The sequence below is a fragment of the Aquila chrysaetos genome, chromosome 7 (assembly GCF_900496995.4).
Source record: "Aquila chrysaetos chrysaetos chromosome 7, bAquChr1.4, whole genome shotgun sequence".
Classification (NCBI taxonomy): Eukaryota; Metazoa; Chordata; class Aves; order Accipitriformes; family Accipitridae; genus Aquila; species Aquila chrysaetos.
Genome location: NC_044010.1, coordinates 1,246,511 through 1,271,890, shown reverse-complemented (window position 1 = coordinate 1,271,890; position 25,380 = coordinate 1,246,511). Strand labels below are relative to the sequence as shown.

General features: G+C 47.4%; 2 protein-coding genes, 2 long non-coding RNA genes and 1 other non-coding gene across 10 annotated transcripts in view; 3 read left to right on the top strand and 2 right to left on the bottom strand.

Annotated features, from left to right (window-relative positions):
- The first annotated feature begins 295 nt into the window (after positions 1-295).
- LOC115343708 lies at positions 296-2,521 on the top strand. Its single transcript, XR_003924256.1, has 2 exons — positions 296-870; positions 1,427-2,521. It is a non-coding gene; the product is annotated as an uncharacterized LOC115343708 (long non-coding RNA).
- On the bottom strand, positions 2,402-3,232 carry MRPL51 (mitochondrial ribosomal protein L51). The gene is made up of 2 exons (XM_030020031.2): positions 2,845-3,232; positions 2,402-2,671 (listed from the first exon to the last, which is right to left on the bottom strand). The coding sequence occupies exons 1-2, from the start codon at positions 3,098-3,100 to the stop codon at positions 2,475-2,477; spliced, it is 453 nt and encodes a 150-aa protein (XP_029875891.1). The 5' UTR covers positions 3,101-3,232; the 3' UTR covers positions 2,402-2,474.
- The window catches only part of NCAPD2 (non-SMC condensin I complex subunit D2), a 26,793-nt gene continuing 4,080 nt past the window's right edge, over positions 2,668-25,380 (top strand). For 2 of the 6 annotated variants that reach the window (XM_041124990.1, XM_030020028.2), the window contains exons 1-27: positions 2,668-2,800; positions 3,444-3,600; positions 3,709-3,784; positions 3,934-3,992; positions 4,449-4,612; positions 5,113-5,252; positions 5,595-5,722; positions 5,807-5,930; positions 6,012-6,159; positions 6,716-6,913; positions 7,441-7,575; positions 8,130-8,214; positions 8,853-9,030; positions 9,297-9,418; positions 10,393-10,602; positions 12,459-12,633; positions 14,920-15,004; positions 15,155-15,288; positions 16,740-16,872; positions 18,427-18,511; positions 18,615-18,776; positions 19,024-19,241; positions 20,452-20,563; positions 20,877-21,000; positions 21,210-21,365; positions 21,578-21,755; positions 22,783-22,877. In XM_041124990.1, the coding sequence (XP_040980924.1) occupies positions 3,477-3,600; positions 3,709-3,784; positions 3,934-3,992; positions 4,449-4,612; positions 5,113-5,252; positions 5,595-5,722; positions 5,807-5,930; positions 6,012-6,159; positions 6,716-6,913; positions 7,441-7,575; positions 8,130-8,214; positions 8,853-9,030; positions 9,297-9,418; positions 10,393-10,602; positions 12,459-12,633; positions 14,920-15,004; positions 15,155-15,288; positions 16,740-16,872; positions 18,427-18,511; positions 18,615-18,776; positions 19,024-19,241; positions 20,452-20,563; positions 20,877-21,000; positions 21,210-21,365; positions 21,578-21,755; positions 22,783-22,877 (3,548 nt within the window). In that variant the 5' untranslated portion in view covers positions 2,668-2,800; positions 3,444-3,476. Of the gene's footprint in view, positions 2,801-3,440; positions 3,601-3,708; positions 3,785-3,933; positions 3,993-4,448; positions 4,613-5,112; positions 5,253-5,594; positions 5,723-5,806; positions 5,931-6,011; positions 6,160-6,715; positions 6,914-7,440; positions 7,576-8,129; positions 8,215-8,852; positions 9,031-9,296; positions 9,419-10,392; positions 10,603-12,458; positions 12,634-14,919; positions 15,005-15,154; positions 15,289-16,739; positions 16,873-18,426; positions 18,512-18,614; positions 18,777-19,023; positions 19,242-20,451; positions 20,564-20,876; positions 21,001-21,209; positions 21,366-21,577; positions 21,756-22,782; positions 22,878-25,380 lie in introns of those variants that run through there. The other 4 variants (XM_030020026.2, XM_030020027.2, XM_030020029.2 and 1 more) reach the window with 4 other exon arrangements.
- Positions 4,053-4,374, top strand: LOC115344187. Its single transcript, XR_003924476.1, has one exon. It is a non-coding gene; the product is annotated as a small nucleolar RNA U85 (small nucleolar RNA).
- LOC115343707 overlaps positions 23,476-25,380 on the bottom strand; it is a 12,371-nt gene continuing 10,466 nt past the window's right edge. Inside the window, exon 5 of the long non-coding RNA XR_003924254.1 lies at positions 23,476-24,539. This is a non-coding gene — a long non-coding RNA (uncharacterized LOC115343707). The remainder of the gene's footprint in view (positions 24,540-25,380) is intronic.

The following is a 25,380-nucleotide window of genomic DNA, read 5'->3' as shown; positions in this document are numbered from 1 at the left end:
CAACTGAAGTCACCGCCGGGGGCTCCCCTACTTATAGGCGGCGAGGCCCCGCCCCTAGAGCCAACAGCCACTCACAAGCGGCCGCAGGAAGGAACAGCGAATCAGCGCCGCCCTTGGATTCCTCGGCAGCCAATCAGCGCTCCGCCGCCCTGCCGGAGCGAGGCGCACTGTGATAGACGGCCGTTTAGGCGAGCCCCGCCTCCTCCCTCGCTCCCGACTTTCCACGGGACAAACCCCGCCCCGCCCCGTGACTCGCTCTCGGGGTCGCCCAATGGGAGCAGAGCCCGCCCCCCGCCCGGCGCCCCGCCCCTGCGGCGGGACCGGTGGTGCGTCCCCCTCCCGCCACCCCCGGGGCTACCACGGCCCCTCTCCCGGTCGCCAAATGGGGCCCGGGCGGCCACCGGACCCGCCGCCCACACCAGCCCTGAGGGAAAACCCCCTCGCCGCCACCCTCCGTTGGGGTCACGCAGGGCCTGAGACCCGTCCCCGTTGTTTTTCCCGGTTCGAGGCCAGCCCCGCGGCGGTGCCGTGAACAGGCGGGGGCCGCGGAGCGGCTCCGTGACTCCCACCTCCGTAGCCTGTTGGCTCCGGTTAAGCCGCCGTCCCCTCAATTAAGAGATGGCGTCGCTGGCCGGCTTCCACCCCACCGCACGGCCTCAACGGGGACGCCAAGGAAGCGGCCGCGGCCCGAGCCCCCGCTGCCCACCGGCAGCCCCGAGAACAGCTACTATGCGTTTGGTTTGTTTTCCCCCTCTAAAGATTTTTTTTGAGAAGCCTGCTGGATCGGAAGGGAGGATTCTTCAATTTGGGACAAACGGGGAGGCGGGAGCGCGGCCGAACAAGAAATCTCCCCGTACGGTGTTTGGCACGGTGAGTGGGGTGAGGAGCAACTGGTTCACACCTTTTCCTCTCATAAGGTGATACAGGCCATTTAATAAAAGTTTTTAGTGTCAGATCCGATAGATTAGTAGATACACAAGACAGACAGGTTATAAATTATAGCCTGGGAGCCAAAAGACTGCAGCTACAAGGAAGGCGAAGACTTAAAACAGGGTCGTGACTACAGCCAGGGGATTTGCAGATAGGACTACTGGGGGTTAAGGAGCAACCTAGCACTAGCCTCAGCGGAACTGAAGGTTTTTAAGCTGTCCCTTCAGACAAGCTGAGAAGAAGCTTCCGTAGCTTGGCGACCTTCCCGCCGCAGTGCGAAGACCGTTCCAATAACGACTGCGAATCACGGAAGATGGAGCTTGTGGAACTACCGGTCCACAGAGCCCTTGCCAAGTCAGTGCTTAAGGACTGAGAGGCGACAAAGGCTACGTGATACTTTTCTCTGACGCTTTTTCAGTCGCTGACATACTTTCAGCTAAGGATTAGCTACACCTCTGGTTTACGTATGTAATAACCCCTAGCTGCTCTCTTCCAGGTGCTTGCTCAGTCTCCACTTGGATCCGTGGACATTTCCTGAAGCCAGAACACCTTCTGGCAGAGTCCCACAGGTCTGCCACCCTGCTCTGAGAACGCGGACTTCAGCTGCCCGAACAGAGGCTTTGGCTTCACCTTCCTACGGCTTAGACCTCAAAGGAGTTCTTTCCATTCCCTGCTGCTTCCAACCAAGCGCTTTTAAAGACAAGAGTAGCATTGCTGTGTAACAAAATACATCAAGTGAGCAGGTAACTCCCCAATTACCTAGCAGCCAAATTAACAACTACGGGAGAAGAGAGAGGCAAATACCTGCTCATCGTACAGATTTTTCTGAAGTATACAACAGTCTTTGACTCACCGTAACTTCTCCCCTATAGGAACTGGTAACAGTTATGGAAAACTAGAAGCTAGAGTTTTTTGCAACAGTTAAGCGCCTGAACAACTTTTGCAAATCCTGACTAAATTAAAAGGAAAAGGGCACTTGGTGAGTAGGTGTCATTAGTGCAGGGTTATGTCATCATCAGTGTGAAACAGAGACAAATCCTGTTCTTAAGACACGTTTTGATGCATTTCAACTAATGCTTGGATCGTTCACACTTTAATATTAATCACAGATAAACGGAGGGCAAGGAGGAAAGCAGTGAGCAGGAAGACATTAGCAGGCACTCTCAGCACTAACTTGAAAATTTGGCTATGAGCAAAAATCTAAGCTGGAGCATACTGAAATTGTCAAGCAGGACACGAGGACCTGGGGCTCACAGCAACCGAAAAGATGCTAGAAGCCTGGCCAAAAAATAAAGGACTCTCAGGTCAAGTTCTGGGATGCAGACTGGAACAGACGTCTGCGAGAAGTGCGTCACAAATGATTGAGCGTGCAGAACTTGCACAGAGGAGCTCGGGCCTGGAGCGGCAGCAGGACTTTGGGACTGGGCCAGAAACGCACAGCGAAGGTTGCAGAAAGCACTGGGAACCCAACTGTGTGAAACCCGGCTTTATTCTGACCGCAGTGCCACAAAACCACGCTCCACATGCTGAACCCACGGTTGTTCCTAGCGGTGCTTCCCGGTACGATTGAAGCGCCTGTACAAGTATTGGATCCTCTTGTTGAGTTTGTGGTAGTCCTCTACAAACATCCGATCTCCCACCATCTGCTTCTTGCGGATGCACCTCTGCAACTCGTTCCCCTTCCACCCTCGCAGCCACGTGGGCCCCACGATGAGGTTCTTCGGGTGGAGCTGGAAGCCGCCTGACAACAGGAGGGCAGAGCAGAGAGGATGAAGCCAGGCCCTGGAGGAGACTGTTCCCGGGGCGGCCGGCCCCAATTCACCCCCCTAAACACCCCTCCTGCCTTCTCGCTGCTGGAGAAACCGCCCAGGTGGGTCCAGCCTCCCTCCCCTCCAACCGCAACCGGGGTCTTACCCAGGATCCCCACGTTATCGTAGACCCCGAACAAGGCCCGTTTTTCCGTCCACCGATCCACCTCCTTACGCTTTGGGGGCTCCTTGATGCGGAAGGCCCGGGTCAGCCCTGCTAGGGGTGAGGAGAAGGGCACGGGGAGGCCGGGCCGCACCGGCCCCCAGCGGGCCCCGCCGCCGCTAATGCTGCGTTCGGTCCGGACCAGGGGAGCGGTCCGGCCCAGCAGGGCTCGCCCCACCGTCCGCACCAGCACCGCCATGGGGGTGACCCGGCGGGCGGGCCGGTTCCCCCCCCCCCCTACCGGGGAAGCGGAAGAAGGAGGAGGAAGAGGAAGAGGAGCGGCTCCGTCCGCCCGCCCCGTGGCTCCGGCCCGGCTCCTTCCGGTCGCTGTGGCCGTCGGGAAAACGGAAGGAGGAGGGGGTGGCGTCACGCTAACGGTCGGAGAAGGGAGGGGGGGGGAAAGGGAGCCGGCGATTGGGCCAGGCGCTGGCGCGCGGCAGCGCTGCTGAGCGCTGATAGGCTGGGGAAGGAGGGGGCGGGCGGAGCGCGGCCCGCGCGCGGTGTTTTGAGTTACCGGGGCCCTGCCTGAGGAGGAAGAGGAGGAGGCTGCGGCCTGTGGGGTTACGGCGGGGGCTATGGCGGCGACCTGGGAGTTCCACCTGCCCCTCTCCCCCGCCGACCTGCTGCGGGACGGCGGCTCTGGGCGCTACGTGGTGCAGGAGGTGCTGCCCCCCCGCGAGCTGCCGCCCGCCCTCACGGGTAAGGCCCACCCCCCCCACATATGCACCCCTCACGGCCTGGCCCGGTTCTACCGCCGGCTCACGGCCGTGATCGCATCCCCCCATCCCTCTCCGTGTTTCCTCGCAGCCTTCCGGACTGCCTTTCGGGCTCGGGGCCCGCTGGCAGTGCTGCAGCATTTCGACCCCCTCTACAGCTTGCTGCAGTGAGTACAGAGCGACGAGCGCGGAGGCCGGGGGTACCGGGAGGGGAGCGGGTGGAGGAGGGTTGTGGAGAGGCTGGCGCACCTGAGCGTTCACGCCTTTCCCTGGTAGTGTTTACTTGCTGCCCTCACACGCTTTGCTTGCCCTGCAGCCACTTCCAAGCTGTGGGGACTGATGTCAAGGAGGATGCCCTGGAGCTGATGATGCGCGGTGGGTATCTGCTGTTTCCAGCTGAGGTGGGAGTAATAGAGAGGTTGATCTCCTGTGGCAGCTCAGTGATGATATAAAGGCTAATGTGACTCGACCAGCTGGGTTGCACCCTCAGCCCATTCCAGTAATACAGGTCTGTAATCTTGGTGGACAACGCTGAGCTGTGCGTGTTTGCTGTAAGGGCAGGCCGACAGAAAATCCCCTTCCCTGCGTCCCTGGAAAATACATCTTGGGATGCATCAGCTCTGAGTGAGTGTTTCTATGAGCTGATGAGGGGCTGTGGGGATAGGATAGGGCAGCGCGTCCAAGGTTTGGGTTGCAGGGGGCAGCCCATGTTACAGCTGGTGAGATGTGAGCACACGTCTTTGGTAATCTGATGACTGCTCTAAGTCTCCAAAAGAGAGGATGGCTGAGGGGCCTGGCAAAGAGTGCTCATGACTTTCTGCCTCTCTTCAGTGGTGTCCCATCATTCCAATGAACTTCCTGCCATCTTGGGTGATTCTGGGCTAAGCCACGCAGACCGCACTGCTCACCTCAATGCTGTCAAGATGAATTGCTACTTGCTGACTGGCCTGCTGGATGCCTTTGAAATGGAAACCTGCAAAAGTGGTTTGTTGGAGGTGGGTCCTGGTGGGAAGGTAGGTGAGGGGACTGGGGGGAAAACAAGGTGATAAAAGTAGAAAACATGTCAGCTTGCTGATCTCTGTGGCTTTTATCAGATGTTATAGCTGGGTTTATTTAAACACGTTGCCAGCAAGAGCAGTGCATTAATGTGGAGTACTCGCATTTCTGTGAAACTGTGGACGGAAAACTTCCAAAGGGACAATATTTGTCTAAACATCAGCAGGGCCTCAGATGCCCAGGCCTCTCTCTTTCACTCTTCAGTGTCTGGCTGGTACTTAGTGTGCCAGTATTTTCTCAAGAGTTCCTTTCTGTGCTCAAAGATGACAGCAATGGTCGTTTGATGTGGGCATATAAGCTCCTCATACATCTCACTGTATGTCTCTTAATGTTGTAGAATTTGACAGTCATTTTCTTTTTTGAGGGAAGCAGGGTGGTGATGGTGTTTTTTTCTGTTGTCAAGCTGCTGATGTATCGCATCATGTAATCTTCTTGCTAGAACAAGAACCACCGTACCAAGAGCTCTGGATCCTTGTGGGAAGAGGATAGGGAGCCGCTCTTAAGGCTACTCACGCAGGTGCTGCAGCTGGATCTCCATAAGCTTTGGGGTGGTTCAGTGGTGGAAGAAGAGTTCGTCAGGTATGGGATGGAGTGGATGTTGAGGTGGGATGAGTGACAGTGGTTTTCTGGAGGGGAGGGTTAAATGTTAAATCTGCCAGTGAGGTCGTATTACAGCCCTCTGTGGGGTACAGATCTCTGGGAAACTGAGGAAACTGTCTTGAGGCAAAAGCAATGTGTTTAGGAATCACTTCCTTTCCTCGTGTAGACCTCTAAAATTCAGATGTTGTTTGCTCAGGTTTTTAAGGATACTGGAGAATCTCTCTGGTTTGAGAAAAATGTGTTTGCCTAGTGCAGTGTGCTAGCATGATGTTGGTGCAAGTTGTGATAGTGAGGTTCACTGTCTCTCTTCTGTGGCTTTAGCTTAATGACAGGAAGCTGCTACCGTATCCTGGAGAATTCAAGTATTGGTCTTCAGAAGTACCGGGCCACACGGGAGGCTGTGACACATCTGCTTGCCACAGCTCTGGTTCATTATGATCACATGTTCAGTGAGTTCCTGCTCTTCTGCCTTCTTCCTGAAGCTGTTCCCAGTTACTTTCCCTGACCTCTTTCTTCCTTCTTACATGAGAAAGATGCCACTCTGAAGATCACACAGATGCTGCAGCACTTTGAACATGTAGCCCCAGTGTTTGCACAGGCTGTGAGCCTCTGGGCTACAGAGTATGGTCTGAAAAGCCTGGTGGGTGAATTGCTAAGGTGAGAAACATACCCCGAGGCTTGTCCTTCTATCCTTAGCAACTTGAAGCACCCTATTCCTTGTTTCATCTTTCTGTGCAGGGAAGTTGGACAAAAATGTCCACAGGATCTGACTCGCGATGCTTCTGGTATCAAGGGTTATGCTACCTTTATAACTGAACTGGCTGAACAGATTCCAGCTCTGGTGCTATCCAACATGAGCGTTCTCCTGCGTCACTTGGATGGGGAGGTACATTTCTGCAGTATTGCCTGTCTGGAGAAGTCAAGTGGTGGAGGTGCTGCTATCCAGTTTTTCTGTCTGAAAACAAAACCTCTTTCACAGATATCGAGTAGCCAAAACCTGCCGTTTGGAATAGGTTTTGCCCTTACCTAAAAGATGCAAAGGAAACGGAAATCATGACATCTACTGTCTGGTTGTTACTCTCAGGTATCGGAGAATGGGAGACTGCTTAGTGGTCTGAGATCCCAGCCGCTGTCCCTTGTTCTTCAGTACTTAATGAGTTTGTCATTGTGTTACCTTTTTTTAAACTGCCCTTAAAAGCCATAAGCGTTTCTCGTATCAGTTCTTGGCTTCTGTGGACCTAGCTGGATAGCAGGTTTGGATTACTCTGTCTTGCAGGCATACCTGTGCTCTCCCAAGGTTAATACAAACTCCATAATGGAGAAATTCACTTAAGGCTGGAGCCTGAGACTTAGAAAGCCCAAACTCTGGGCCATCCTTCCCCTTGGCATATCAATTCATGTCTTTTTATCTGTTCCTGGTTCAACTACTTTTCTTTTTGCAGAGTTACATGATGCGAAATGCCGTTCTGGTGGCTATGGCAGCAGTGCTGGTGCAGGTGCTGAATGGTGACCAGCTGGAGGAAGCTGCCCGTGGTACTCGGGACCAGTTCCTGAATATGCTGCAGGCCCATGTCTGTGACATCAATGGCTTTGTGCGCAGCCGCGTGCTGCAGCTTTTCACTCGAATCGTTCAGTGCAAGGTAAGTCTGTGCTAGGGAGGTAGCGTTGCTTCAGTCATCCTTTCCCCTGTTGTGTTTTCTAAGGGAATTTCTGTCACCCTGCTCTTTGTTTGCAGAGTCTGAAGTTTAATAGAGAAAGGTATTGTCCCCATGTACTATGGTGTCTGCAGTTCCTTTTTCCCAAGAGACCAAAGATTCTAAGGGCGAGGGAACTGGGGAACAGAAATTAAATGCTGTTTTTCATTACTGGGACAGACTAGAAGGAAGAGCACAATATGCAAGCTCTTTTTGGACATTGGTATGGGAAAATATCACTCTTGCTAGATATACTAAAACTTGACTCAATGGGACCCTGGATAGCCTAACTGAAGTCCTTCCTTTCAACAGAGGTTGGACCAGAAGATATCCAGAGGTCCCTTCAGACCTAGACTTTTCTATAAATCTATAATCTATGCCTTTTAGTAAATTAATATGTCTGCAGTAAAATAACTTTTCCTGAGTCTCTAGGCCTTCTTGCTAACTTTGTCTATGCTCTCATTGTGTGCTAGGCCCTGCCTTTGACTCAGTTTCAGTCTGTGGTATCTCTGGCTGTTGGGCGTCTCAGAGACAAATCTGTGGTAGTAGCTAAAAATGCGATCCAGCTCCTGGCTGCGTTTTTGTCCAACAATCCCTTCTCCAGCAAGGTAATTCTGACTAGCATGATGGCTATGCTAGATGTCTGTTTGCAGGCTGAATATCCGCAGCTTGCTATAGGCAGGGCAGCAGCCTTTCTGTGTCTTGTGGGAGGGACAATGCAGCCTTGGGATCTGCAGGTGGGAGCTTTCTGGCTTTCCCAGGTTCAGATCTTGCTTCCTCTGGCTCTTCCCTCGCTTGGTGTAATCGGTAGGTATGCTGAAGGCCAGGAGGGATGTGTTTGATTGTGGAAAAACCTGCAGCAGTTTGATTTGAATCCACTGTGGGGTTTCTTTCCTTAGGATCAGAATTAGTCTTTTAGAACATTCTGCACAGAGCTGCAGCTCTTTGTGTTTAGCTGCACCTTCTCCTGAGCTCCTGAGCCTCAGACTGGCAATTTATAGTAGTTCCCATTCTAGGATGATGGCCAGAGTCCAGTTTCCAAAACCAGGGTTATGTGAGGGGATTGACAACTTAAAGCAGAGAGTGGAAGAGAAAGGAGAATTCTAGCATTTCAGAAAAAGGAGGATAAGTAACATATTTCTTCTCTTCCTGGCATCTTCAGCTAAGCTGTACTGACTTGGCTGAGCCACTGAAGAAAGAGGTGCAGAAGCTGCAAGAAATGAGAGACCGTGACAGATCCACAGCAGGTAATTTCCCTTCTTCCTCTTTCCCCTTCCCAGGGCATATCAGGGTTTGGTTTTTTTCCTCATCTTAAATTTGCTCCCAGGTTGTAGTGGCTTTTGTCTCAGATCTTACTTGTGTGAGACGGTGAAGCCAGATAACTGGGTTTAAACTCACAACAGTTTTTCATACAGTGGTGTTATAAAAGGACAATTTCAACGTCCATGTATAGATCAACAATTAAATATCCTATTTTCAGAGTAAGAACTGAAAATACCTATGAATACCCTACCAGGTTTCTATTTTCAACCATTCGAGGATTGCTTGAGCCATAATTTTGGTCAGATATTAATTTAAACTTGATTAGCTTTGGACTTGGTGCTACCTACAAAACAATAAATATCAAGTGATGGTTCTCTCTTACCTGTTTTGTTGTTGTTGTGGTTTTTTTTTTACCCTCAGTGGTTTCTTTTTTTATGCCAAAGAGTTCTTGCCTATTCTTGCTGCAGTCTGGGTGGGATCAGCAATGGGAATAGTGCCTGCCTGCAGGGAATACAAAAAAAAAAAAAAAGTAGAATTCCTAAGTTCCATATGAGTTTCTCTCCCCATTTAAGGTGTCATTTGAGTCTCTGTATTCTTCATTCCCGCTCCTGGTTTTTTTTAGTAGCTCCAGTGATCACCCCAGAGGAAGAGTGGGAAGCGATGCTGCCAGAAGTTAGGGCTGCCACACAGCAGCTCTTTCAACCACAGCAGGAAGGGGAAGAGGAGGTGCTGGAAGTTGAGGAAACAGCAGAGGGTACATCAGAGCAAATCACTAGGCTGCTGAGCAAGCTGAATTACAAGTAAGAAGACTCTGTAGTTTGAAAGAGTGTTTATCCCAAGGGATGTGTTGGTATCTTGTTCCCTGTTCAAGAAAGGTTTGAGCTCCAGGGTGGAGGGATGATTTCCAGTAAGATTTCTCTGTAGGAAGAGATTGACATGGGCACCCAGCACAAGATGCTGGCAGGAGCTGCTTTCCCAGGTGTTCAGGGCAAAGTTGGGTGGTTTCCCTTGTGTTCTGCCCTAATGGGTTGCTGACGTTCTTCTCTTGGGCAATGTCATTGTCCAGGAGTGCAGCCCGCCTTACGCAGAAGGCCCTGTGTCGCTTCCAGGGGAAGGAGCCCTTCAGTGGCCCCACAGAGGAAAATGAGGAGGCAACAATCCTGGGTGTTCTGAAGAGACTTTACACAGGTAACTACTTCAGATCACTCTGTCTTTTCCCTAAGTCCAAGCTGATGCTGGAGCTAGACCAAAACCCTCTGGAATGCCCTGTCCGTCCTTCTGAACTGTGGGGCTCAGTCTGTGCGTACTTGACAGCTCATAGAGCTGCGCCATCTCTGAATCATTTGCTCCTCTAGTGGCCTGGCATTTTGGCTGGATCACATTAGTGCTGTTATTTCATTTCTGGTTGGAACTGTTCCATGTTCCCAGTAGAAGTGCATTTCTGATGCTTGAACTTACGTAATATCTGCTGAGGGGAGGGAAGCTAGCGTTTTCCACTCACACCCTTCTGTCCTGTCTGAATTTGTCAGGAGTTCTGCTTCCTGAACAGGTGGTGGCACATAATGCTTACCCTTAGCAGCCTTGACCAAGCATCTGGTTCAAGCAAAGTCTTGCTTATCTGTGGCTCAAGCCTCTGGGTGTATTTCATGTGCTTTATCTTTGGTGTTTGTTTCAGAATAAGGTTTCCTAGCCAATCCCCTTGAGCTCATTTCTATCAAAAGTCTACCATCTAAAAAATCTTCTTAACTTTGTCAACTCTCCACACTCGCACAAACTTTGCTAGGGAATAGTAGTGTTTGTCTTCTCCTCACTCTGCCCTGATTCCCTTTCAGGGCCTCATCCATCTTTGGGTAGCTGTCAAGTTCAAATTAACCCCTTCAGCATTTTAATGGAGTTTACCCCAACTGGACCATGCCTTTCTCCACCCCTGTATTAAGTTGGCATTTCTGTGGTGCATCACATTGTAGTACCGGAACTTGCTCTACAGCGTGCTGAGATTTTGTCTTTGTAGCTAAGTCTGATGGCAGAATTTGGATTTTTGTCTCCTGGATCTTGGAAGGTGTCGTCATGGGGTGGAGAGGGAAGGGTGAAAATGCCCTGAACTGTGCCTGCTTTTCTTGTACTTTCAGTACTGCTCACAAACAAGTGTTCGTGCTGTGCAGGTTCATGCCCAGGTGAGAACAGTGAGGATCCTCCACATGGCAACAGTAGTCGTAAGACCAAAGAAGTTGTACCAGAAGAGCAGTCTCAGACAGAGCTGGTCAAACAGGAGATGTTGGTGCAATACCTGCAAGATGCTTACAACTTCTCAGTGAAAATCACAGAAGCCCTGAGCCTGATCAGCAAGATGTTGTACGAAAACTGTGTCTCAGGTGTGTGAAATAGCCATGGGTCCTTTCTCCCCTGTTCAGTGTTTCCAGATCTTTCCCCTTGCTGGAGAGGAGACGTGGGAGTGGTGGAGCTCCAGGGGAAGGGAAAAAGGTTGGAGGAGCTGCGCTTCACTGAGCAGATGTCGGAGGCACTTCCAGGCTATCGGAAAAGCAAGCACCATCTAAATGAGTGTCGCGAAGGGGTTGTGTTGGGGCATGAATGGGCTTTTTGGGAATCAATTTTTTTAAATATCAAGGTTGATAATGTTTTTAAAAGCCAGGTGACCAAAATGACTTAATTTATGGAAGCTCCTCCACCTCCTGGGAGAGGGGATGTATGTTCATCTCGGCCGAGGTTCTCCCAAAGTAAGCGTGGGCAGTGAAGCTGGGTTCTGTTACCTCCTCAGTGCCCTGATGCAGCTTCAGGAGTTATGCTGGCCACAAGAGGGGAACTGAGCAGCTTGTTTCATCCACCTCACCTTTCCTTAAACTTTATTCTGTATCTAAAAGTGATCCTGATCAACAGGTTCTACGGCCTGGTCCTCTTCAGTGCTGTAGTGAAAGTTGGTGATGAGTAGGCCTTTGAGTTAATTCAGCCATTCATGTTACAGTAGTTCTAATATTTAATAAGTTAGACTTTTTTTGGAGGGCTTATCATGAATCAGCACCTCTGAGGGGGCTGGGGCATAGAGGGGCACAGCTGCCTCCTCTCCCATCCTCCCTGGCACATCCACATGCCAACCACTTGCATAGTTCTGGGGTACAGATGGGTCTGGGCACTACAGTACCCCAGCTTCATGCAAACACTTCTGAGGCTTCATCTGTATTAAGGACTCGTACGTTACCCGTGATAAGCATGTGGGCTTCCCCAGCAAGTTCTAGGTGTCATTAGCTGTTTGCACACACAAAAATGAACTCCTGAGTTCAGTGTCTTTACAGGTCATTTGAAGTTCAAGGCTGAGAGGGTGCCCCTCACCTGGTAATTAAACACCTGGGTTTTGGCTTACCTTTTTATGCCTGTGCAGATTTTACTAACTTTTCACCTCCCTGTTGTCCTGTGCAGTAGTTAAGGAAGGCAAGTTGGGTGTCTGGACAGCCAAGACATTTTGAGACATTGTCTTCATTTGGAGACAATATGCTGCTGGGTAAGAGGGTGGTGGTAAGGGATGTGTGTGCTCAGATTTAGTTTTTTTAATTAAAGATTTGAGATTTAAAGATTTTATTTTTTCTGTTGCAAATATGTACCTTCTGGTGTGACTGGGCGCAGGGGAAGCATACCAGCTTGTCTGATAGGGGATCTTTATTCAGATTTGTAAATTGGAGCTTATACTGGTGTAAGCTCCCACTTAACCAGAGGTCAGACTCCATGAACTGTTTATTGTACAGTCCCTCTAATCATTCCTGTGGGTCTCTTGTGTATACTCTCCAACTTGTTTTTTCTTGTCTTAACGAGCAGAAGACTGGGCAGTATATTTCAGGAGTAGTCAAGCTGGAATCAGATACATTATTCCTTAGCCCATTTATACATCAAATAGCTTAGTTTCTCTGGTTACAGCATCGCACAGGGACTTACATTCAGCTGCTCTTGTCTGCTGTGACCATGAGATCTTTTTTTTTCCAAAGCTACTGTTTCCCAGAAGAGAATTTTGTTCTTTCTCAAACATGGTCTCTGTGCTCTTCTCCTAAATGTATCACATGACCAATATTACAGCTAAATCTAACCTGTGCCCGTTTCCTCCAGGAGATCTATCTCTTTGTACTAGTGACCCCATCCTGCAGTATGCCTATGAATTTGTTTTAATGGCCTCTCTAATGGGGATTAGGAAAGAACTGCACTAACGCAACTGTTCTCTCTGCAGTGGTGCAGGAAGCCATTGAGTTCTTTGTGACAGTCTCGCAGTTTGGTGTGCCCCAGGCACTGGTTGGAGTCCGCAGGATGCTCCCCCTCGTATGGTCAAAAGAGCCTGGTATTAAGGAGGCCGTGCTGAACGCCTACAGGCGGCTCTATCTGAGCCCCACCGGGGATTCGGAGAGGTATGGCTCTTCCTAATCAGAAGGCTTTTTTCTGGTTTTTGGTGGTTTGGTTTTTTTTTTTTTTTTCTCTTTCCCCTGCTACTCCACCCCTCCCCTCCTTCTTTTGGGATGCTGTTGGGAATGGGTTATGGACACAAAGAGAAATAAAAGTTGCCATGCTTCATGCTGAGCTGAAACATAAGGTTATATATCTGTATCCCAATCTTCCTGTGGGACCCACTGCTGAGCTTCTGCTTTTGGTTTGTCAGTGTTCATGTGTAGGAAATTCATGCAGCAGAACTCCATGTGAGACCTTATGGAAGGAGAAGCTGAGAATTATTTTAAACTAAACTGTTATCAGGCACTCACGCTTAACATTCTCATCCATTTCACTCTCATACAAAGCACTGCACCAAGACACATGTGCCCAAATGATCTGGGTCGGGTCTCTATGTGATACGGAACAAGGGGTGTCAGTTATGAATGTTCATCTTGTCAGCAGGGTTCTTGATTGGCAGCAACGAACTGATTTTTTGGATGGCTATTTCAGCCCCTTTGGGAGTCAGCTGTTGTTACAGACTCGTCCCATATCTAAGAGTCTTGCATACTTCACCCTCTGTGGCAAAGTTGTTGCCCGGGGTCTGTTCCACCATTTGGGGTTTCTTATGGCTGTAGTTGCTCATCCTTGTTGGAATAAGAGGAATGGTATACAGTGAGGTCTAAAGTTGGCGCTATCTTTCTATTTCCAGAGTTCAGTTTTTTTGCTGACACATCATGCATGCTGTGGCCTTATCTGAGTAGAGGCATTCTGCTTCTGATGTACATAACACATTCCTCAGTGTTTACTGGTTTTCTTACTGTCAGTTCTGTCCTTGATTTTTCAATTTATACTGTTTCTTTATCCCTCGCACTATACAAGGTTAGTTCTTATTATCGTTTGGGTGCTTTCACACACATTTCTATTTGTATTTCATTCAGACCGCTCTTAAATCTTTATGTAACAAATCTCTACGTGTGGCAGGTGAGAGGATGTTAATGGGGTCTTTGTTGCTGATCCTTAATGAGGATTTGGGGGTGGGAGCTGGGTACCACTTGCATTCTTGTTTCTTCCATGCTAGAGAGGAGCTGCTTCTCCTATCTACTGTGGCACTTGCTCTTTTCTTCTTAGCACTTGCCCACATGTAAATCCTGTTGGATACACACACCCCAAGATAAGTGTGATTCCCTGGTGAGATGCACCATACCTCACCCTCATTTGCACCATCAGGGCAATATAAAGCACCCACTGCTTCATATTTCTTCTTGATAGTTGCCATGGTTTAACCCCAGCCAGCAACTAAACACCATGCAGCTGCTCACTCACTCACCCCCCAACCCAGTGGGATGGGGAAGAGAATCGGGGGGAAAAAAGTAAAACTCGTGGGTTGAGATAATAGAACAGAAAAGAAGAAACTAATAATGTTTAACAATAATAAAATTACAATAATAATAATAATAAAAGGATTGGAATATACAAGTGATACACAATGGAATTGCTCACCACCTGCCAACTGATGCCCAGTTAGTCCCCGAGCAGCGATTCCCCCCAGCCCCACTCCCCCCAGTTTATATATTAGACATGACAGACATCACACGGTATGGAATACACCTTTGGCCAGTTTGGGTCAGCTGTCCCGGCTGTGTCCCCTCCCAACTCCTTGTGCCCCTCCAGCCTTCTTGCTGGCTGAGCATGAGAAGCTGAAAAATCCTTGACTTTAGACTAAACATTACTTAGCAACAACTGAAAACATCAGTGTGTTATCAACATTCTTCTCATACCAAACTCAAAACACAGCACTATAACAGCTACTAGGAAGACAATTAACTCTATCGCAGCTGAAACCAGGACAATAGTATTGCCTGGAGATGACTCTTCTGCAGTTTGAGCTCTGGCCTTATTTGTTCATAGAGAGGTTTTCAATTTCTTATGCTCTAGGGAATAGTACTTTGACTTGTGGTTGAGAGCAAACTGGGAAGTGTCTGGTGAGTGCCTCTTGTTGGGTCTTTGAGCACCAGGAGGAGCAGCAGTGCACAAGGCAGTGGACTTCTGAGCCCATGTCACGCTCACTGGCAGTTGAGCTGGGTGACTTGGAGAACTCCAGCTTGTGAAAGGGGAAGTTTTCCTGTCCCCAGGGATCAGCTCTGTTATCTAATAGATGTCCTCAGCTCTCTGAATAAGAGAGTAATTGTGACAGTTGCTTTTTCTTTTTCTTTACCTTTAAATTTTTTTTTATTATTACTTTATTTTATTTTTTCCCCCCTTCAAAGGGCCAGAGCCCAAGGCCTGGTGCATTCTCTCTCTCTCATCATGGTGGATGCATCGCTAGGAACGATACAGTGCTTAGAAGAAATAGTGAGTACTTGCCTTGCCTGCGTTTGGATTGTATTTGTGATCTTAGATGTCCTTTATATTAAAATGGTAGTCATTGCAGTTAATGTCTTTGCTGGTTTGAAGTCCATCCTCGTGCCTCTCCCTACTTGTTTTATTGCATTTCTTTTCCAGATCTCGGAGTTTGTGCAGAAAGATGAAATAAAGCCTGCTGTGATTCAGCTGCTTTGGGAGCGATTCACAGAAAAATCTCAGTGCTCATCACTAGAGCGACGTGCTGCTGTGATGCTGCTGGGGATGATGGCACGGTGAGCCCAGGGCCTGGTCTAATCCTGTAAGTGGGAGGATGTACAGGGAGTCGATTTTTATCGAAGAACTGTGGGTGCTGCATCAGCTGACCCTTTGTTCTGCAGCTTCAAAAATAGTAGCCACATCATGGGGTAACGAAGCCTGGAATTAAACATAGTTGTGCTGGGTCCCACCAGCATGGTCTCTGAATGAGTATGACGACATTACTTTCTTTGTGTTCTGAATGTCTATCCCTTCTCAGAGCTTACTGTGTCACAGCTCTGCAGCTTTGTCTGTGTTTGGATAAGACCAGTGAGAAGCTGCTGAGTAGAGATGTCTGGAGCCTTTAGCATGAAGGGATATCAACCTGCTTCCCTTTCTGGGGGCAAAAAGAGTGTGATTTCACTATAAGATTTTCATTTCCTCGGTTTCCCAGCCCAGTAACCCTTTGGCATTTAGCTTACCTGCTGATTTCTTCTTGCTCTTCCTACTTCAGTCCTTCGTCGGTCAAAAATAGGCCTGCATAATGATGATCTTAAAGTTCTTGGCTCTAGAGCTGGAGCCATTTCTGGAGCTTACAGCCAGTTCTGCAATTTGAGTATTAGATATTCCTTCCAAGGTATTTCTACCACCCCATCCCATGTGCTTGTGGCAGAATTGTAGGCATCGTCTCAAAATTAATACCCTTCCCTAAAATCATGGGATTTAAAGAAAACTGTAGGTTTCTAGGGTATCCCATGAGATCCTGCGTTGAGTCCATGGGTATGTGTGTGTGAAATAAGAACAGCATTGCCTTCTTCACAAATCTGCTAAGCGAGGTGATTTTGCTTTTGTCCTATAGATGCCTGTTATAAACTTCTTAGATTCTCTTCTTAAATACATTAGATTCTGTTCTTGCCTTCTTCACCCAGTTAATTCTATGTTCCTCAGCTCAGGCCTGGACTGAAGAATATACAATTCTACCTGTCACAGGTAGAAAGTGGAGGGTGGGGGTGGGTTTGGGATTTTTTTTGTTGTGTTGTTTTCTTTCCCACAGTAGGGAAGGAAGTGGCACATGTCACCAGTCATGAGCTGCTGGACTCTTTTCTGTTTTGCAACGTTTTTCTTTGTCTTACTCTTTTAAGTTTTGGTCCTTCCTGATAAGAAACAGGAGTCAAGAATCTTCTTTCTTTACAAAGAGACAGTGTGCCGAGCGGTGTTCACTTTGAAGAACCTCATCTCTTAGCTGAGTGTGGATTATACTGGCTTCTGTGGAATATTGCTTGCTGCTCTTATAGCTATATCTTGAATTTGCTGCTCTTATAGCTATATCTTGAATCATTGGATGGATTTGGGTTTTGTGGTTTTCTCCCCCCTCTTACTCAAACCACTGCCTTCCGCAAGGTACAAGGAGTATTTCACTTGGTTATCCACACTTCTGTAAACTTTCAGCAGCAACTCACATAATACCCCCATCCCTTCCATTCCACAGAGGGAAGCCAGAGATCATAGGTAGCAACCTGGACGTCTTGGTGACAGTAGGGCTGTCTGAGAAAGTATGCGAAGACTATCGCCTGGCTCAAGAAGTATGCAATGCCATCGCCAAACTTGCTGGTAAACCTAAGGTAAGATTTTTAGTTTGTTCTTGAGGTCATCCAGAAACAGAGTTATCCAGAAACAAAGAAGGGGTGGAAATTGAGAAGAGAGAGAAGTGATTAAATTTTTACTGATTTTGAAATTAAGTAGGTTGAGACCATTCAGCAGCACTGTCTGGAAAGCTTAGCACACATCAGTGAACATGTAATAAAAGAATTTTCATTAGGCAACAGGCTGAATTCAATTAGTAAAGAGTTCAGTGCACAAGAAAATCTGTTTTCCTTTCAATTCTCTTCCTCAGACTCCCAGTTCTAAACTGATTTGTGTTTCCTCAACCATGAAGCCCTTTCCTCTACTGATGTTTTCTGGTGGTGTGATTCTTTTGCCCTCCCTATTAATTGATATTTGGGAGTTGTCAGCTGTACAGCTAAATATAAAACATGAAAGGTTTTCAAACCTGTCCGTGTTGTACTTGCAACAACATGATGGTTGATGGCTTCTTTGTCTGGGGAGCAATTTATACTTTTTTTTCTTTTTTTTTTTTTTTTTTTTTAATGCACTTGGAAAAAAAATCTCTTTCGTTTTTGACTCAAGCATTTAGGGCATTGTGGTTCAGCAGTTCCAGCATAAAAGCAGCCTTCCTTCACACAGCACCATCGTTCTGTGTTTGCCCCTTCCACTGGGGACACTACTGGAGGACCTTCGTGAATTAGGGTGTATCACAACATTTAAGAATGTTCTGAAGATGGTTGTAGTTCAATTTTAGATTGACTTAACTGCAGTTAAGTTTGTATGTGAGAAGGGACTGAACTGTAGATACTTGAATGACTGTGGTAGCTCTTCCTTTGCTCCGCCCCCAATCAGAAATTCAGTACAGAGAGTAAGGTTGTAGTGAATTGAGAAATTTTGTTTCCAGCTACTGAAAGCTTGTAAATCCTCAAGCAGTAGCTCGTTTTGGTCAAGTATATTTTTATCAGGCAGCCACAGGTGTGCTGGGATATCTCAGGCATTGTCATACTTGGTTTAGTAGTTCTCTGGGTTCTTTTATTCCCAACCTAAAATGTGGTGAGACGGCAGCAGCTTAAGTGTGAGGTGATGTTGGATCCAGAGCTATCCTCTGTTATTTCTACTGATGATACTTTGCTTTTAAACAAAACCTCATGGTTCTGGAGAAACCCCAGGCAAGGGCGTCTAGCTGCCTCGCTGTTGATAACTCTGAAGATGCTCTAAAAGTTTCCCTCTTCATTTATTGTGGATAATGAGGAAATCATATGAGATTTAAAAAGAGTTATTTTGAGATTTCAGAAGAGTTATTTTGCTTTAAGGTGAAGTAGTGGAACTGTCTGGGTTGACCTGGGATCATCATTTGGCCAAGCTTTAAATCCACCTAGTGCTGCCACCATGCCTTCAAAAGTGACAGTAATGTCCCTGCTGTGTGTTCAGTTGCAGAGCAGTACTGGATGTCCCTGCCATGGGCCTAGCATGGGTTTGATGAGCATTGTGCACACGGCAAGGTTAAGTACCGAGAGGGTCATGGGGGGATCTTTTGTGTGGTAAAAGTAACTCATCTGTTCTCTCTGCAGCCAGCGCTGGGGAATAACAACACACCTTTTCGACTGCCACAGAACCATATGCTCTTTGGTTGCCTGAGTAAGACTGTGAGTAAAGGTGAGCTCATGTCAGCAGTAGGTTTGGAGGAGATGGAGTTGGACTGTGAGACAGCCTGTGTTGTTGCTGGCATGTGCGGTACAATGCTCCCTCTCCTCAACAGGCTTTGACCAGCCAAGTGGTCACTGGATCCCCTTCATGGAGGCAGCGGTAATGCTCATCTACCAGCTAGCGGAAGGGGCAGAGGAGATATGTGCTCACATCCTGCAGGTGTGCAGTCAGCAAGCTCTGGAGAAGCTGCAGGAAGCTGATGGGCAGAAAGCTGGTGAGGAAGAAAGCTGGTGAAGGAAATCTGTACCCATGGTTTCTAGTGCTGCACGTGGGTGGCCTAGAGTAACTGCAGGAGGAGAACAGAACTGAGGGGCTAGTGGAGGTGTTGGCGCGGAAGGGTGCGAGTGCTGTGAAGGAGTCTGTGGAGCATGGAGATGGGTTATACCGTGAGACTTGGCAGTAACTGATGGGGGAAGAGGTCTATAGATCAACACTGAACTGTAGTAATTTTTCTCCACTAGATCCAGGAGTTTCTCCCAGCAGAGTCTCTGGTGGTGCTAGCAGTCTCCCCACGTTCCTGCTGACACACCTCGTGTCCCTTGTGGGACAGGTGGCACTGCAGCAGGTAGCACATTTGGAAGTGTCAGTGAGTGCAGAGCTACGCAGACGCCGCATCCTCAGAGAGGAGGAGAAAACCAGGAAGCATTCTGACAGCAGCATGAGGCAGAAGAGACTCCGGGTGAGAACTGAGGGTTTTTTTTCCTATGGGCAATTTCCTATTTCTTCTAGTGTCCCAGCAACTGCTACAGCAAACTTCTGAAGAATGCGCTCCTGAGGACGCACGAGGTCCAGGGTAATGCATGTTTTGGTAATAGAAACGGACACGTGTTGGTTAGGATTAGCAGGGAGAGCTGAGGTCCTTGAATGACCCTGTTCAATAAAACTCACACTGGTCTTGGGTTTTGAAGAGGCAGAGAGGAGGGAATGAAGGGTGATGTCCTGGCCATGCTTATCTTCGTGCTTCAGGCAAACATTTCCTTTCTACTCATCATCTCCTTTCTTACCAGTGCAATCTTTTACAATTGCTGCTAGTGGTGAAGAATACTCACTTGTATCCTGAGTTTTGGAAAAGGGCTTCTGGAACCTTGGGTTCCAGTCCACAGGGTTTGAGGGTCCTGTCCTCTCTCAGGTGGTAATGATAAAAGTTTAATAGTAGCTTTCTTAATGGGACCTGTATGAGAGAAATACCCCGTTTGGTTAGGTCTACCTCAGAACATATTCCAGAGTGTAGCGAGGCTGACTTTCTTGAGTAAGAATAGAGAAAAATGTTGTGTGTCCCTAAGTATCTAGTCTCTATTAGATGCCTATACTGCTCTGTCCAGAGAAATCTGTAGTTCATTTCCTCATCCGCCCTGCTTATCAGTGGCACTATCATTTCCCACACAGGAGGAGGTAACTGAGATTTTCCAATAAACAGCAGTTGGATGCAGATTTGGTCCCCATGCAACACTCATGTCTTTCTTCTTCCCTTGTGTTGCTTTTGCCTTTCTATAAAGTTTCCCGTAATCTTGCTCAGAAGACCAGCAATTCACAGGCTGCTTGGAACTTCTTTCTTTTAGGATTTGCATGTCCCTTAAGTTGTGCTGGACTCAGGTATTGATGCCAGATGTTTCCTATGCCTGTCTCAGCTTAGTAGCTTCAGTAGCTTAGGTGTTCTTTTTCATTGGTGTTCTGTGACATGTGGAGTGGCAAATCCTGGACTACCCTTCACAGTTTCATTCAGTTCTCAGGGAAAAGTGGGTTATAAAACTCTCCATCAGTCTGTTGTTCTCGACTCTAGTCATGCTGCTGGTAACATGCATGCACCTCTCACCCAAGAGAAGAGTACTTCGTGAAGGAAGGGGTTATTGTTGCCTGTCATCTTTTTCACAGTTTTCCTTTCTGCACAGAGCACAGGAAATGAGACCACTATGGAGGAGGAGCTGGGCCTTGTGGGAGCCACAGCTGATGACACCGAGGCTGAGCTCATCCGCAATGTTTGTGAGAAAGAACTTCTAGATGGTAAGTGTGGCTGCCACCAAGGAGTACTGGTTCCTTCTGCCTGTGTGAAAGAACAGGTATGGTGGGTAACAGATCCAGAAGGAGGAAGGCTGTTTCCTTCAGAAGGAAATGCTGTAATTTTTTGTCTGGTGTCAGTTTCTATGTAGGCTGTCTGTTTCTTTGCTCTGCCTCTCTGGAGGTGGTTTTTCAATGGTGAAAGTGAGTCAACCAGTTTCTGTAGTTTGCAGGAGTTCTGGGATATATTGAGTCATTGCTCTTAGACGGATGCACCAACAGTGCTCTCATACTTGCTGTCTTTATCCCCGCTCTCTAGGGAAGCACCTGTTCTCTGCCTTTGTTCCACTGGTGCTCAAGATCTGCAACAACCCTGGGCTCTACAGTGATTCGGCGCTCTCGGCTGCTGCAGCCCTAACTCTTGGCAAACTCTGCATGATCAGGTAATGTCTAGTCATGCCAGTGTTCCCTTCCCAGCCTTCCTAGTACTAAAGCACAAGCAAATGTTGCAACTCCTTTCCTGTGGAGAGAACAAACACAAAAGAGCTTTCATAGTTTTTTATTTTTGTGTGTTGTGTGTGTGTGTGTGTCTGCTCTCTGTGAGATGGGATTTTGGTATCTATGCCGCCTTTTCTGTACTGTATCTCATCAGCTCCGAGTTCTGTGACTCCCACTTGCGCCTGCTGTTCACTATGATGGAGAAGTCCACTCTGCCTGGTGTGAGATCCAACCTCATTATTGCAGCAGGAGATCTGGCCATCCGTTTCCCCAACCTGGTGGAGCCTTGGACATCGCATCTCTATGCCAGGTAATGCTACACTCATTGCTGGGAGAGGACAAGTGATGAGAGCTCTGTGGATGGGTGACATTGGGCCTCCAGATAGTGAGAATGACCCAGGAATCCAAATTTGAAGGTGTCGGTGCAGGGAGACAACGGACCTGGGCTGTGGAGTAGGCTGTGGGTATCAGTAACTTCAAGATACTCAGCTGCTTTCTGTGGTAACTATATGCTTCTGTCAGGTTGCGGGACCCCTGCCCAAGCGTGAGGCAGACGGCTGGACTGGTGATGACTCACCTCATCCTCAAAGACATGGTAAAGGTGAAGGGCCAAGTGAGCGAAATGGCATGTCTGCTTATAGACCCAGAGGAGGCAATCATGGGAGTGGCTCAGAACTTTTTCAGTGAACTCTCCAACAAGGCAAGTGGATGCTCAGGGACCTTAGTTCACAAGTGTGGGGAAGGGCTGGTGGAGGCTGGGTCAATGACAAAAGAGTTGAGTCCTGGAGAAGGTGCGTTAGTGGTGTAGAGCAGCTGTCTGTCCCTCTATGTTGCCTAATTGAGGGTAGATAAAGGAAATTTTGCAACATGAGTTTTGTTGCAACCCTGATGTTGCTGAATTTGACCTCATCTGTTCACATCGGAAGGCAGGCTCTAAGCCAGTGCCTTGTCCCTTTGCTTTCTTGCATACACGCAGCACAGGGTTGGGAACAGTTTTCTGCAGGTTACCTTTAGGCCTTACAACAGGGTTCCCTGACCTTATGGCTCAGGCAGTGCACTATCTCTGAAACCTTTCAAAGTTGTTCTTGGCTGTATGACATTGAGATACTTCAATTGAAGCAGTTACAGCCCAAGCAGGGTAAGAATAGCAGCAGCATTACCCCCTGTACTGTTCATTCAACATGAAGAGTTTGAGATTTATTGCCTGAGAAGCTGCAATGATACTGGGGCTTTACTATCTTGGCTTGCTCTATTAAAAGCAGAGCCAGCCACCTGACTGTACTGACTTCCCATCTCTGCAGTGTCTATGACAAAACCACGTAAAAGCAGTGGAAAAGGAATCTGAACTGGACCTTTTCAGGCAAGATGGGAGTCAGTTCCTTGAGCTGAACTGCTGTGCAAGTTTCCTTTATCAGGAAGCTTTTGTGTTGGGTTGTGACAAGGCTGGAAAGCAAAGAAACTGCATCCAAGTCTGCCAAAGAGCAGAGCTGTTGCAAACCAAGGGTTGTTGGTTGGTTGGGTTCCCCCCTGCCGCCCTTAGCTTCAGCCAAGTGGTCCTGGATAGGTTTGGCTGGCTGTGTACAGCTTGTGTCAAAAAGCTGGTGTTTTCAGTCAGTAGATTTGGGACGGGGAGAAATGAGGTAATTTTAAGTGGGCAGCTTATTTGGCTTGACTCCAGCTGTCCTTCACAATTCTGTATCTCATGTAGAACTTTGTATTCTGCACAGGGTAATGCCATCTATAACCTGCTTCCAGACATAATCAGTCGCCTCTCAGATCCTGACTGCGGCGTAGAGGAGGAATCCTTCCACATTATTATGAGGTATTCTGGGGTTAAAGGAATCTCTTTTGACCAGGACTACGTTTATGCAAAGAGGGTGCCAGATCCAGGGAAGAGAAACTACAGTGACATATTGTCATGATTTAACCCCAGCCAGCAGCTAAGCACCATGCAGCCACTCACTCACTCCCCGCCCACCCAGTGGGATGGGGGAGAGAATCGGAGGGGGGGGGAGTAAAAATCATGGGTTGAGATAAAGACAGTTTAATAGGACAGAAAGGAAGAAAATAATAATGATAACAATAATAAAATGACAAGAATAAAAGAATTGGAATGTACAAAACAAGTGATGCACAATGCAATTGCTCACCGTTCGCCAACCAATGCCCAGTTAGTCCCCCAAGCAGTGATCTGCCCCCCTGGCCAACTCCCCCCAGCTGGTGTACTAGGCATGACATCACGTGGTATGGAATATTCCTCTGGCCAGTTTGGGTCAGCTGTCCCGGCTGTGTCCCCTCCCAACTTCTTGTGCCCCTCCAGCCTTCTTGCTGGCTGAGCATGAGAAGCTCAAAAATCCTTGACTTAGTATAAACACTACTTAGCATCAACTGAAAACATCAGTGTGTTATCAACATTCTTCTCATCCTAAATCCAAAACATAACACTATACCAGCTACTAGAAAGAAAACTAACTCTATCCCAGCTGAAACCAGGACACATGTACAAAATGCTTATTCCAGTTGTTCTCCTTGATCTGACTTTTTCAGTCTGTATCTGAAATGGAGTCATGCTGGGGGAATGGATTCTAAAGCCACATAGTTGGGAGTGAGGAGAGACTCCACAAAGAGTTTCCACTAGCCCATTCAAAACGACTTTCCCTCTAGAAAAGGAAGACAGTTGGTTTTATGCATGGGAATGTGGCTATGCAACATCGGGACAACACAACAGATTTTAAAGACTCTGCCACCTTTGTCAATTTGGTGGTCTACTGGATTTTTGTAAGCAATTTTAGTAAAGCTGTAGTTAAAGTAACAGGTTTGGGTTTGGTTTTCTTAGTTTTGTTTTTGGTGTTTGTTGTTTTTTGGTTTTTTTTTTTTTTCCAACAAAGCCTTACTCCATAGTATAGAGACGTACTGGAATATTTCGGTCTGAGGGTATTGGTTGCTCATAGACAGCACAAAGAATGTCTTTAGTGGTAAATTACAATAAAATCTCCAGTGATTTTTCAACTAGTCTTTCTGTCCACGAGAATCCAGTGCCTTTAGAAAGACGGATGTAATTTTGGACAGGTAGGAATTGCAAGGCACAGAAAAGGTCTATTAGTGAGGCTGAAATTGAGACTGAAAATAATCTATGGCTGCAAAAGTAGATGGATGTTTTGCTTCAGCTTTTAGTAAGGAGGGTAATGTGAAATAATGGGAAATGCAGCATGTGGCTAGTGACAGCACGTGTAGAAGGGAAAGTTAGTGTCTGAAGTGGAAGCAAACCGGCACAGAGAAACAAGAAGGTGGCATGTAAAAAGAATGGGACATAATTTTGGAATTTTCAGTACAATTTTTAATAAATGTCAAACTGGAGATGTTACCACATACCTAGAGAATCGTAAGTGTAGCACTTGCATTAAAGTGTGATTAGTGTGGTTAAGACAGCTATAGATGGACTTTTCAGTCTTCCAGCAACATGCAGGGAGAGAACTAGAGGTGCCTGGCAAATAAGAGAAAAGGCAGTATCAATTTCACAAAGTAGACGGGTATCAAATTAGTCTAAAGCTAACTAATTTTAAAGAAGACCTCATCATCAGTTAGCACACCACATCATATCCTTTAAATGGGAAAAAAGGGAAAAGTAGTTGAAACTGAACTATTTCCCCATGTAGCGCTATATGAAATGCTTACATTGTGGAGAGGATCCAGTTTCACTCAGAAACAGTGGTGGACAAAAGCACAGGCTAGGAAGAAAGCAGTGGCTTATGTTCCAGGGATACTTGCCAAACTGTAGAATAGGGAGGTATAAAAAAGATAGGGGTAGTGGGGGGACCATCACTGTTAAAAGACTCCTGTGGAGAATGAGAGGGTTACAGTAATAACTGAGACGAAAACTAGCAGAAAAAACATAAGGTTGAATGTTTAGAAATTGTTTAACCTCTTCTGTAAATCTATGGCTAAAGTTAGAGATGTATTCCCCTTGCTATTTTAGCAGTCAAGTTATTTCTGGTTTACGTATAGGGAAGCGTTGGTAGTGCTGGTGAGACCTTGCCTGGAATGCTGCCATGGTCCTGGTCACTTCAGTTAAAGAAAGATGAATTGATGCTGGAACAAATGCAAAGGGAGGACTCTTGAGGATACGGCCTCTGTTCCATATCTAGAAAAGAAGCTTGGTGTGATGGTGGTAGATATAACAAAGACTAAACAAGGATGTGCTTGGAGCACTTATATCAAGGCCAGTGGCAACCTGACTGAGCTTAAGTTAACAGAAATGTTGGTACAAGAAAAAGGCAGGCCAGCAGGACCTTCTTAATGAATAGAAGTTATTCAGTGATTTCTAT

Excerpts from the sequence above, each read along its gene's own strand:
- MRPL51 (XM_030020031.2), bottom strand. The coding sequence starts at position 3,100 with ATGGCGGTGCTGGTGCGGACGGTGGGGCGAGCCCTGCTGGGCCGGACC. Across the intron at positions 2,672-2,844 it reads CGATAACGTGGGGATCCTGG|GCGGCTTCCAGCTCCACCCG; the intron begins GTAAGACCCCGG and ends TCCTGTTGTCAG.